The 13,414-nt window shown below is 44.3% G+C and overlaps 2 protein-coding genes across 2 annotated transcripts; one reads left to right on the forward strand and one right to left on the reverse strand.

Annotated features, from left to right (window-relative positions):
• Positions 1 to 1,449: 1,449 nt before the first annotated feature.
• Positions 1,450 to 2,442, forward strand: LOC125437029 (olfactory receptor 6M1-like). The gene has a single exon (XM_048504400.1). It carries the CDS (start codon positions 1,450 to 1,452, stop codon positions 2,440 to 2,442), a length of 993 nt encoding a protein of 330 aa, XP_048360357.1.
• Positions 2,443 to 12,217: 9,775 nt separating this feature from the next.
• Positions 12,218 to 13,147, reverse strand: LOC125437031 (olfactory receptor 6V1). The gene has a single exon (XM_048504401.1). The coding sequence runs from the start codon at positions 13,145 to 13,147 to the stop codon at positions 12,218 to 12,220; it is 930 nt and encodes a 309-aa protein (XP_048360358.1).
• Between the last annotated feature and the right edge of the window lie 267 nt (positions 13,148 to 13,414).

The following is a 13,414-nucleotide window of genomic DNA, read 5'->3' on the forward strand; positions in this document are numbered from 1 at the left end:
GGATCTGGTTTATGAACACATCTAACATCTAACCTTGCCTCCCCCCTCCCCTCTTCAGCCCTTCCCTTCCTTCTTTTCTTCCCCCTCATTCTTCCTATCTTCCCCCTCCCTCCCACTCCTTCCTTCCCCTTTATTGTCCCTTATTCCTTGCTCTTCTTTCCTTCCTGCTTCCCCCTCTCCCCTAATTTATTGATGAACTTATTGATAAGTCCTAAGTTGCAAGAGTGGGGAGTTTGGGGGTATGTAGTTTATTAGGAGAGGGTTCTTGTAGGGACACCTTTCTTACTTGCTGAACTGCTAGGGAATTTTAAGATCCAATGATGCCAGTCTTTAATTGAAATATAATATTATATGGTTCTGTTTTCACCATAGTAGACATGACTGATTTGATTTTATTGATTTGATTTTATTGTTGGTATTGTGTTGTTTGCTGCCCTAAGCCCGGCTTAGTCAGGATAGAGGGGGATACAAATCTAAAATGAAGTAAAAAATAAAGTTATCGAAAGATACATTTGTGCATCTTAAATTCAAGACAGGCTTTTAGTATCATTCTCTAACACAGTGGTTCTCAACCTTCCTAATGCCGCGACCCTTTAATACAGTTCCTCCTGTTGTGGTGACCCCCAACCATAAAATTATTCATGTCTCGGTTCCTAAGACAATCGGAAATATGTGTTTTCCAATGGTCTTAGGTGACCCCTAATGAAAGGGTCGTTCGACCCCAAAGGGGTTGCGACCCACAGGTTGAGAACCACTGCTCTAACATCTACTAGAATTTTGTATGAAGAACATAAGAACATAAGAACAAGCCAGCTGGATCAGACCAGAGTCCATCTAGTCCAGCTCTCTGCTACTCGCAGTGGTCCACCAGGTGCCATTGGGAGGTCACATGCAGGATGTGAAAGCAATGGCCTTCTGAGGCTGTTGCTCCCGAGCACCTGGTCTGTTAAGGCATTTGCAATCTCAAATCAAAGAGGATCACATCAGCCGCAAATCGACTTCATACAACCTGTCCAAGCCCCTTTTAAAGCTATCCAGGTTAGTGGCCATCACCACCTCCTGTGGCAGCATATTCCAAACACCATTCACACGTTGTGTGAAGAAGTGTTTCCTTTTATTAGTCCTAATTCTTCCCCCCAGCATTTTCAATGTATGCCCCCTGGTTCTAGTATTGTGAGAAAGAGAGAAAATATCTCTTTTAAGAGTCTGCACAGGGACATTTTAGGACATGAACTAAGGTGTCATTAATGGGGCAATCCCTTTACAAACTATGGTCATACCATTATGAAAGGTTCTGTTATATTGTTTGCTGTTAACTAGGATATCATCCTTATATTTAATGTACAGTTTCCACCCCTGGAATACCTGTGTGAACTGCATATTTTCCTGGCTGTTCTGATGTGAATAACTTACACTTCTTTTAGACACTGCATTTGTTATTCTACTAGAATGAAGCCCAGACTGGATGCAGTGGCAGTGAATGACAACTGCAGCCTTGGCTTGGTGGTGACCGAATTTGTTCTGCGGGGCTTTCCACAGGTCCGTCAATTGGAGCTCTCCATTTTTACAGTCTGCTCAACAATCTTCACGTTCACCCTCCTGGGGAACCTGATCATCATTGCCATTGTGGTGACAGATTCCTGCCTGCACACTCCCATGTATTTTTTCCTAGGGAACCTCTCTCTCCTGGAGATCTCCTTCACCTCGGCCGTTGTACCCAAGATGTTGGCCAACCTGCTGGCCAAAAGGAAGACCATTTCATTCTCAGGCTGCATCACTCAATGTTATTTCTATTTTTTCCTGGGATCCACAGAATTGCTCCTCCTGGCCGTGATGTCCATTGACCGCTATGTGGCCATTTGCAACCCACTGCGCTATGTTGCCATAATGAACATCCGTGTCTGCATCTCCTTGGCCCTTGGTTGCTGGGTGGGTGGGTTTCTGCTTGTCCTTTTGCCAATATTGGTGATATCTCAGCTGCCATACTGTGGCCCCAATGTCATCAATCACTTTTTCTGTGACAGCACTCCGCTGCTGAAGCTTTCCTGCTGTGACATACGCCTCATTGAACTTGGGGATATTCTGCTTGCCTCTGTTTTGCTTACTGGCACCCTACTGGTCATCATGGTCTCCTACATTTACATTATCTCCACTGTGCTGAAGATCCCTTCAGCTGCCGGGAGGAGCAAGGCCTTCTCTACATGTGCCTCACATGTCACTGTGGTGACAATCTATTATGGCAGCGCCACCTTCATGCATGCCCAGCCAGCACAGAGCTCTGCCTTGGAATTCAGCAAAGTGGTGGCAGTGTTAATCACAGTGGTTACACCATTCCTGAACCCCCTCATCTACAGCCTGAGGAACGAGAAGGTGAAAGAAGCCCTGAAAGATATGGTGAAGTGGAGAAGTGCTTCCCTAAGAAAAATGGAACCTTTCGTCTGATACATAGTACCACACAGACAGTAAAAATGACTCTTTGCTCCAGCAAAGACATCCCATCAGCTGGAAGAGGAGAAATACATTGCCAATGAGAGAAGTTTAGAATACCTCCATAATTATGATACTAATATCTTCCAGACCAATTCAGACATTGCACATCTATATACAATTGCACCAAACTTCTCTTATTTTTGTGAGAAATAGCTGCATTGCAGTACTGGGAAAAGGCAATTGCCATGGCTTGTACATGTTCATACTGACCTCAAGCCAATTGGAAAAATAAAGTTTCCAATCAAGGAAACTTGCTTAGGGTGTTCAGTGTATAAACTGAGCGTGACTACTGGTGTGTTTATTCATCTGTCTTCTGCTGATATGCATTATCTGCAGCAGTGTATTGCAACTGCAGTACAAAAAGGATAATATAATTTGTTGAATGTTCCTGTCCACTTCTGTACATAGGGGAAAGCATGAGAGCAATCACAACCTGGATTTGTGAATATAGATCCAGAATAAAGCACAATGTGGTTGCTGCTCCCCTTGTATCACATTTTACAGAATGTAAACATTGTACTGATGATATAATTTTTAGTATTATGGGTATTACTCCAATAAATATAATTATGTAGATGCCCATAAAATCCTTGCTAGACCAGAGGTTAAGTTCATATACATGTTTATCACTCTTGCACCTTCTGGTCTTAATGTTGGAACTGAATACTTGAGTTTATTGTAAATCAGTGGTTCTCAACCTGTGGGTCGGGACCCCTTTGGGGGTCGAACGACCCTTTCACAGGGTCGTTTGGGGCATACATTGAAAATGCTGGGGGGAAGAATTAGGTCTAATAAAAGGAAACACTTCTTCACGCAACGTGTGATTGGTGTTTGGAATATGCTGCCACAGGAGGTGGTGATGGCCACTAACCTGGATAGCTTTAAAAAGGGCTTGGACAGATTTATGGAGGAGAAGTCGATTTATGGCTACCAATCTTGATCCTCTTTGATTTGAGATTGCAAATGCCTTAACAGTCCAGGTGCTCGGAAGCAACAGCCACAGAAGGCCATTGCTTTCACATCGTGCATGCGACCTCCCAAAGGCACCTGGTGGGCCACTGCGAGTAGCAGAGAGCTGGACTAGATGGACTCTGGTCTGATCCAGCAGGCTTGTTCTTATGTTCTTATGTTCTTAGGGGTCGCCTAAGACTCTCTGCATCAGTGTTCTCCATCTGTACAATGGATAAATGTTAGGGTTGGGGGTCACCACAACATGAGGAACTGTATTAAAGGGTTGTGGCATTAGGAAGGTTGAGAACCACTGCTGAAAATAGAACAAGTTTTACTTTTTCTGCCATTCATGTTAGTATAAGAACTGAAACATTCATTTCAATTTTTTAAGCAGTTTGATGATCTGAAGTTAGTTGGCTCCTTCTTGGCCATTTGGCACATTACACCGGCCTCCAAGAATACAGACTTACACAACTCTTTTGAGGGACATAAGTCTGTTAAACCCAATAGGGTTTCATCTCTGGGGAGGCTTTAATCCTTGTGAAAAAGTGGGGTGGCGGGGCACTGTGCCCGGTCGTCTGAAGTCTTGGATGGGGGTCCCCAACTTCAACCACCCCCAGGGCACAAAGAATCTTCTTACAGGATATTACCAAAGTTCCTCTTAACCTTATTGATGGGCTTAGAGTGCTGGACAGACCAGCAGAAAACAGTTTACCTGTTAAACAACAAATCCAGTGATGCTCTAGAGCAAACGGCCAGGTTTTTATGCATGGTCATAAATGAACGATCTTAATTTTGCTTTGTATTTTGTCTTTTTTTTGGTATTTTATTTTAAATCTTTGTACTGTGTCATTAAAGGTTATCTGTATTTATCTACAAGATATTACACCTTGCATGACTTTTAATTTGCTTTGCCTCCAGAGCAGAGAGATTTGCCAGTGAGAACAGTTTTGCCCTGGAGATCTTCCCTTCACTCACCGCCAGCCTTCCCTCTCTCTAGCACCACATTACATACCTTCCCCAGAGGCATAGCTGGGCCAAACTGCGCCCGGTGCGCATTCTAATTTTCTGCCCCCATGCCCCCCTGCGGCACCCCCACCCCCCGAGGTGCCCCCTTCCCACACTTCCCACACTTACCTTAGTTCCTATCCTTTTTCAGAATTTTTTCAGGATGTAAAAGGCCTGTTCTCAGTAAAAATGGCCTGATGGGAACTATACTTCCCAAGAGACCTTGTGAGCCCCATGGATTTTCCATGCCCCCCCCCAGGCGTGCGCCCGGTGCACAGTGCACCCCCGTCCCCTTGTAGCTTTGCGACTGGCCTTCCCCCTCATTCCCCCTTTCATGTTGTTGGCTGCTTCAAGTTAAAGAAAAGAAGTTCACTCACACTGCCTTAGTCAAAACACACCAACCTCTGCGTTGATAGATCAATATCTTGACATAAGAACAAAGAGTGCTTGAAAATAACAACCCTTTCTATCTTCCAGTGGCAGCAGCAGGATGTGTGTGGTGTGGGAGAGAGAATATCAGCCCTAACAGGGCTCCAACACAATGTCTCCTTTATCAGAATGTGATACAGGAAATTGCTTTGCTCTTTCATTTGGGAGGGGGATTATTTTTGGAACAGTAATATGGATAAAACTGCAGTTCAAAGGCTAAGCTAGCAATGTATTGTCAAAGGCTTTCACGGCCGGAATCACTTGGGTGCTGTGTGGTTTCCGGGCTGTATGGCCGTGTTCTAGCAGCATTCTCTCCTGACGTTTCACCTGCATCTGTGGCTGGCATCTTCAGAGGATCTGATGTTGGAAAAGCAAGTGGAGTATATATCTGTCCAGGGTGTGTGGGGAGTGTCCAGGGTGGGTGGGGAAACCTTGTCTGTGAGGGCATTATTCAGATGCCCTCAACTATTGACCTGGTTGCCGCCTTTGTTACTCACAGACAAGGTTTCCCCACCCACCCTGGACACTCCCCACACACCCTGGACAGATATATACTCCACTTGCTTTTCCAACATCAGATCCTCTGAAGATGCCAGCCACAGATGCAGGCGAAACGTCAGGAGAGAATGCTGCTAGAACACGGCCATACAGCCCGGAAACCACACAGCACCCAAGCTAAGCTAGCAGTTGCTGCAGGATGCTGCAGGGTTGCTGCAATGAGCTCCTGGCACTCAAGGAACGTGTGCGTTCTCTTGAAGCCAAGGTGGCAGACCTGGAGAAGCTGAAAGAGGCAGAGAGGGTGACAGACAAGGCTTTCAGGGACCTAACAGCCGGGTCCCACTCCCAAGGTGACATCTCTTCAGATGTCATGGAGAATGAAGGTCTTGGGGACGGAGGGTGCCAGTCTGAGGTGGAGGAAGATGCTCCCTTAGATGGGATCCCTTCCTTAACTGGTGATCAGCTATCCTTTCGCACTGAGGATACCCCTCGGGAAGGTGGGGGGCTCCTCGTAGTGGGTGATTCGATCATTAGAAATGTAGAGAGTTGGGTTTGTGAGAGGCGTGATGACCGCATGGTGACTTGCTTGCCTGGTGCGAAGGTTGCGGATGTCACGCTTCGTCTAGATAGGCTTTTAGACAGTGCTGGGGTGGAGTCAGCAGTTGTGGTCCACATTGGCACCAACGACATTGGGAAATGTAGCCGGGAGGTTCTGGAAGCTAAATTTAGGCTGCTAGGAAACAGGTTGAAGTCCAGGACCCCCCAAGGTGGCATTCTCAGAAATGCTACCCGTTCCACGTGCAGGGCGAGCTAGGCAAGCGGAGATACAGGGTCTCAATGCGTGGATGAGAAGGTGGTGTAAGGCAGAGGGTTTCAGATTTGTCAAGAACTGGGGAACCTTTTGGGACAAGGCAGGCCTGTACAAACGGAACGGGCTTCATTTTTAACCAAAGAGAAACCAGGCTGCTGGCGCTCAACATTAATAAGGTGGCAGAACAGCTTTTAAACTGATCACTGGGGGAAAGCCGACAGGAGCTGAGGTGACTTCGGTTCAGAATACAGTATCTATGGGGATGCAGACAGAGAGGGAGGTTTTTCTAAATCAACCACAAACAAGCGAGGAAAACAGCAATGTGCATGTGACAAGGGATAGTGTCTACAAAAGACTTGAGGGTAAAGCACATAAATCCCAGGTTAAGGACAGAGACAGAGTATACAGGTGTCTCTATGCTAATAGTAGAAGCATTCGACCTAAAATGCGGGAGCTAGAGTACAGAGTTTTGAAGGAGGACTTTGAAGGAGGCATTACAGAGACATGGTGGAATGACCTAAAATGTGGGAGCTAGAGTACAGAGTTTTGAAGGAGGACTTTGAAGGAGGCATTACAGAGACATGGTGGAATGAGGAGAACCAGTGGGATGCTGTTATACCAGGCTACAGGCTCTATAGGAAGGATAGGACAGGGCGCATTGTGGGTGGAGTTTCCCTTTGCATCAAAGAGAGCATAGTATCACATAAAATAGACAATGCAAGGGGAGCTGGTTCCCCTACAGAATCACTGTGGATATCAATACCAGGTGTGAAGGACAGTTTAATATTAGGAATATATTATCGTCCCCCTGACCAAAGTGCACAAGAGGATTCTGAGATGGAAAAAGAAATTAGAGAGGCCAACAAAAACAAAAATGTAGTGGTAATGGGTGATTTTAACTATCCCCATATAAACTGGAAAAATGCATGTTCAGGTCATAGTAAGGAGAGAGCATTCCTGGATATGCTAAATGACTGTGGCTTAGAGCAGATGGTTGTAGAACCAACCAGGGGAGATGTGATCCTAGATCTAATTCTATGTGGGACCCAGGACCTGGTGCGGGAAGTCAGTGTTGTTGAGCCGATAGGGAACAGCGACCACAATGCTGTCAGATTTAGTATCTCAGCATGCGAACAAGTGGCAACTACTAATGTAGTTACATTCGCCTTCAGAAAGGGAAATTTCTCAAAGATGAGGGGGATAGTGCGCAGGAAGCTGAAAGGGAAAATCAAGAGAGTCAAAACTGTCCAGGATGCTTGGAGGTTATTTAAAAACACAGTAATAAAAGCTCAGCTGAAATGTGTTCCACAGGTTAGAAAAGGCAGCACCCAGTCCAAAAGAAAGCCACCATGGTTAACAAGAGAGGTTGAGGAAATTATCAGAAAAGAGAAAACACCTTTTAGCAAATGGAAGTCCAGTTTGACTGATGAAGAATATGAGAGGGAACACAAATGGTGGCAAAAGAGAAGCAAGTTAGCTGTAAGGGAGGCAAAAAAGGATTATGAGGAACGCATGGCTTTGAACATCAAGACCAGCAACAAACAGTTCTTCAAGTACATCAAAAGCAGGAAGCCAGCAAGGGAAGCGGTAGGCCCGTTATATGACAAAGGAACAAAGGGTGTGCTAAAAGATGGCAGGGAGATTGCAGAGAAGCTGAATGAATTCTTTGCATCTGTTTTCACCCAAGAGGAGGTGAGGAACATTCCTGCACCTGAACCAAGCTTCTTAGGAGGCGAATCCGAGGAACTAGCGAAGATAGTGGTAGACAAGGAAGAAGTTCTGGCAGCCATTGATAAACTAAATGTTACCAAATCCCCTGGCCCAGATTGCATTCACCCAAGAGTTCCTAAAGAGCTCAAGCATGAAATTGCTGATCTTCTCACTTTAATATGCAACTTATCCCTGAAATCAGGCTCCATCCCTGAAGACTGGAAGATGGCCAATGTCACACCAATCTTTAAGAAAGGATCTAGGGGGGACCCGGGAAATTACAGGCCAGTCAGTTTGACATCTGTTCCTGGTAAATTAGTAGAATCTATCATTAAAGATAAAATTATAAAACATGTAGAAAAGCAAGACCTGCTGAGAAAGAGTCAGCATGGCTTTTGCAGAGGCAAATCCTGTCTTACAAACTTACTAGAGTTCTTTGAGGGTGTAAACAGGCTTGTGGACAGGGGTGAACCGGTGGACATTGTCTACTTGGATTTCCAAAAGGCTTTTGACAAAGTTCCTCACCAGAGACTGTTGAGAAAACTCAGCAATGAAGGAATAAGAGGGGAAGTCCTGCTATGGATTAAAAACTGGTTGAGAAACAGGAAACAAAGAGTGGGTGTAAGTGGGAAGTTCTCACAATGGAGAGATGTAGGGAGTGGTGTCCCCCAAGGATCCATATTGGGACCAGTGCTTTTTAACCTATTCATAAATGACCTGGAAGTAGGGGTGGGTAGCGTGGTGGCCAAGTTTGCAGATGATACCAAATTATGTAGGGTGGTGAGAACCACAAAGGATTGCGAAGAGCTCCAAGCGGACCTTGATAAATTAGGTGAGTGGGCTAAGAAATGGCAAATGCAGTTCAATGTAGCAAAATGTAAAGTGATGCACATAGGGGCAAAAAATCCAAACTTCACATACGCACTACAGGGGTCAGTGCTATCAGTCACAGACCAGGAAAGGGATTTAGGTGTCTTAGTTGATAGTTCCATGGGAATGTCAACTCAATGCATGGCAGCTGTAAAAAAGGCAAACTCTATGCTGGGGATCATTAGAAAAGGAATTGAGAATAAAACTGCAAAGATTGTCATGCCCTTAGATAAAGCAGTGGTGCGACCGCACTTGGAGTACTGTGTCCGGTTCTGGTTGTCGCATCTCAAAAAGGATATTGAGGAGATAGAAAAAGTGCAGAGAAGGGCAACAAGGATGATTGAGGGACTGGAGCACCTTCCCTATGAGGAGAGGCTGCAGCGTTTGGGACTCTTTAATTTGGAGAGGAGGCGGCTGAGGGGGGATATGATTGAAGTCTACAAAATTATGCATAGGGTAGAAAATGTTGACAGAGAGAATTTTTTCTCTCTTTCTCACAATACTAGAACCAGGGGGCATCCATTGAAAATGCTGGGGGGAAGAATTAGAACTAATAAAAGGAAACACTTCTTCACGCAATGTGTGATTGGTGTTTGGAATATGCTGCCACAGGAGGTGGTGATGGCCACTAACCTGGACAGCTTTAAAAGGGGCTTGGACAGATTTATGGAGGAGAAGTCGATTTATGGCTACCAATCTTGATCCTCCTTGATCTGAGATTGCAAATGCCTCAACAGACCAGGTAATCGGGTGCAACAGCCGCAGAAGGCCATTGCGTTCACATCCTACATGTGAGCTTCCCAAGGCACCTGGTGGGCCACTGCGAGTAGCAGAGAGCTGGACCAGATGGACTTTGGTCTGATCCAGCTGGCTTGTTCTTATGTTCTTATGTTCTTATGATTTTGTAAGCTGCCTTGAGTCTCCTTACATGACAGCAAGGTGGGGTATAAATCCAAATGCCTCTTCTCCTTCAAATCACCCAAAACATTTGTAAAACGCTTTGAATACCCCTTCCCCCTTTTCTGGTTTGTTTGCACTAAACTTAAATTCATGGCTACCATTTTGTGTTTTTCCCTTTTTGGGGTTATTTGTTGAATCAATGCTTCAAAGTTTTAGTGCTTCTTTCTGTGATTTCTGTAGCTTGTGTAATTGATGCTTCAAATATTCCCCCCCCCCAAAAAAAAACCAACGGAAACACTAAACATCAACAGGCAAGGGGAACAGAATGAGCTTAGAAAATGGCACCAAGGATGATTTTTGGGACAGCAAAGAGGCATGTAAAAAGTTTTAAAGGGATAGCAAACTTGTGAAGCCATTTTGAAAACATTTCAGGCTAGATAATAATTTTTAAAGGAGATTCATTTAAAGCATGTTGAGGTTGCAAATAAAATGTTTTGGGGTAAAAATAATGAAGAACTCCATGGAGGAAATGTTTCATTTCCTGCTTCAAAACATTTTAAAAGGCTTATGTAAAACAGAATTGTACAGGATATTTTTTTGTAAAGGAAAATGGGCTATAATATAACAAATGGCCCCCCAAGGTACTTTAATAAAGAAAACAGGTTGTGAACTATACCTCTGCGTATAGTATGCATTATCTGTTTGCAGTATATATTATCCTAATCTCACTGCATTGTTCTATTCTTATTTAACACTTTTTCTGCATTTTAACATACCCTGCCCCATAGTCTATACTTTGTTTCCGTTTGCCATTTCATTTCATTTTCCAAGTCCTATTACATTACTTAACAGATGTCTCATCCTATTGTTTGCATTGAATCACACTGTGTTATCTACCTTGAATCTCAGGGCGATTTCCCACTGAAAATTAAAAGTAGATTAATCCAAGTTTCAAAATGAACTGCAACTTTTCATTGCGGATTCAACATCCTCACTGCACCATTTTTCCAGGGAAGACTTGTAGGCCTGCATCGGATTCCATAAATGTAACAATCCCCACTGCCATGCAATCGGCTTGGCGGGTCTTGGCGGGTCTCTACTGATTGGCTGTCATGCCGTGTTGGGGCAGGAACATTTCTTCATGACATCACGTCAACCGGTGAAGAAATGAGACTGTGAGCAAGGCACCCCCTCTGAGTTTAAACGTTATACTGAGCGTCCCCTCGCTCTTGTTCTCATCAGAGAGGTTAAACGTTAGACCGAAACAGAAGAAGCCAAGCGAAACTAAACTAAACGAAAACAAAAAGAAATAACTGTGTGCGCATTGCACATGGGCTGTCATGCTCTGATTGGCTGGCAGCATTTGTGTCACTGTGAATGGTGGGGAATTGAACTACATCAGGCCCCCGGACCTCTCCACTGATGCAGATTGATAACTTTTTTTGCCAAAAAGTTGCAAAGCAATCAGGCACTGGGGAAACGGGGGGTAAGGGGGGGGGGGAGCGACAGAGCCAGGATTGATCTGTGTTCCGCAGTTCAGCAGTGGGGAGATTGTGAGGAAACCTGGATATTTTGGGTGACTATCCCAGGATTAATCGCCAGTGGGAAATTGCCCTCAGTAAGAAAAGTGGGCTATAAACAAAATAAATAAATAAAAATAGCCCCTGTTTCTCATCAGCAGGATATCTGCAGGATCCTACTCAGAGAGTGAAATAATCAGAAGTCATAAAAGGAGCAAATTTATTCACTGACCAGGTCATGGCACAGAGGTCTATTGTTACTCTTCATCAAACCAGCTAGATGGAATTTCCAAGTAAAGAGGCAATATGTCTTAAATCCCAGATACTGTCAGATAAACAGCAAGAGACTGTGATCCCCTCCATGTTTTATTTATTTATGTATTTGGCCATTTCTACACAGAGCCCTGAAAACATCTGCAAAATGTTTTCTGTCCCTCCATTTGTCTGCATTCAACCCATGAAAACAATTCCTGGCAGCCATTTTGTGTCATTCTAGGTTTTTTTTTACAGATCTGTAGATATGATGCTACAAAGCTTTGTAGCCTTGTACTGTGATTTTCTAGGACTCATGTATTCAAAGCTACAGATACATGACTGCCCCCCCCCCCAAACCTGATGAAAGTACCACGCTAGATGGCCAATGTGCGCTCAGAAAATGGTCCATTAAGGAAGTCCAGGGGCTTCAGAGGGGCATGGAAAATGTTTTAAAGGGATTGTCACAGTAAGTGAAAGTTGTTCCAAAGAATTGCTGAAGTGAAACGATTTCTAGATAAGAATTTCTAAAGAAGAGTATTCATTTAAAACATTTTCAGGCTGAAAATGAGATATTTTGCGGAGAAAACCATGAGGAACTCTATGAAACAAATGTTTATTTCCTGCCTCAAAACTTTTTATTTGGGTTGTGTGGAAAGGGTCTTTATTTAAACATTTGGCTGAACCAGGTAAATCTTGATCTGATCCAGGAAAGCAATTCTCAAGTTTTCAGAATTCTCAAGTTTTCAGAATTAATCACACCAGTCACAGTACTGCTCTACAGACTTCTTAGAAGCCCCAACCAGTCTCTAAAAACCTCTTTGACCTTCTCATTTCTCAAGGTAAATATGAAGGGATTTAGAGATGGGGTCACTATAGCAGTCAACAGGATTATAATTTTGTTCATTTCTGTGGAGTAGTTTTTGTTGGGCCTCACATAGATGAAAATGGTGGTGCTGTAGCCAATGACAACCACGGTGAAGTGTGAGGCACAGGTGGAGAAGGCTTTCTGACGGCCAGTAGCCGATGGGATCCTTACAATGGTGATGATGATGGCAATGTAGGAGGCAACGGTCACTGTGAAAGAGCTTAAGACAAAGAGAACAGCAAGGAAGAAATCCCAGAGCTCGATGAGGTGTGTGTCTGAACAGGAAAGCTTGAGCAGCGGCGCATTGTCACAGAAGAAATGATCAATCTGGTTGGAGTGGCAAAATGGCAGCTTGGCCCTGAAAACAGCTGGTAGGATCATGGAAAAGAAGGAAGTTGCCCATGTGCCAGAAGCCAATTGGAGGCAGACATTATCAGTCAGGATGGCCGAGTAGCGGAGGGGATGGCATATAGCTACGTAGCGGTCAATTGACATTACCGCCATAAGGAGGAATGCTGCGGTCCCCAAGGAAAAGTAGAAGTAAAATTGAGTCAAGCATTCCCCAAAGGGGATGGTATCCCTTTCAGTCATTAAACCCACCAGCATTCTGGGAACCACAGTGGATGTAACCAGCATCTCTGCCAGAGAGAAATTACACAGGAAAAAGTACATGGGGGTGTGAAGCCGGAAATCAAAACTGATCATGGCCACGATAGAAGCATTCCCAGCTATCATTAGTAGGTATAGTGCTAGACACAGTGGAAGCAGAATTTTCTGCAACTCCCTTGTAGTTGAAAAGCCCATCAGGATGAATTCTGCAGGGTGTGTGAGGTTTCCCATCATCCAGCTTCTCTCTGAAGGATAAGGGAACTGCATTAGTCGTTACAGAACTAAGAAATGATGATGTCTAATGTAAATAATAAAGACCAATCTTTATCCTTTCCCACCAAAATAACTAACGTAATTTGCCACATACTGGATTGTCTTTGTTTTAGAATGTTCTGCTTAGGTCCCAGTGCCTACCTAGTTCTGTTAGGTAGGCACTAGAATCCAAGTGGAGTATTCTAAGACAAAGACAATCCAGTATGTGGTGGACGAAGTCACAAT

This window comes from Sphaerodactylus townsendi, linkage group LG07, assembly GCF_021028975.2.
Source record: "Sphaerodactylus townsendi isolate TG3544 linkage group LG07, MPM_Stown_v2.3, whole genome shotgun sequence".
In the NCBI taxonomy this organism is placed as follows: domain Eukaryota; kingdom Metazoa; phylum Chordata; class Lepidosauria; order Squamata; family Sphaerodactylidae; genus Sphaerodactylus; species Sphaerodactylus townsendi.

Excerpts from the sequence above, each read along its gene's own strand:
- LOC125437029 (XM_048504400.1), top strand. The coding sequence starts at position 1,450 with ATGAAGCCCAGACTGGATGCAGTGGCAGTGAATGACAACTGCAGCCTT.
- LOC125437031 (XM_048504401.1), bottom strand. The coding sequence starts at position 13,147 with ATGGGAAACCTCACACACCCTGCAGAATTCATCCTGATGGGCTTTTCA.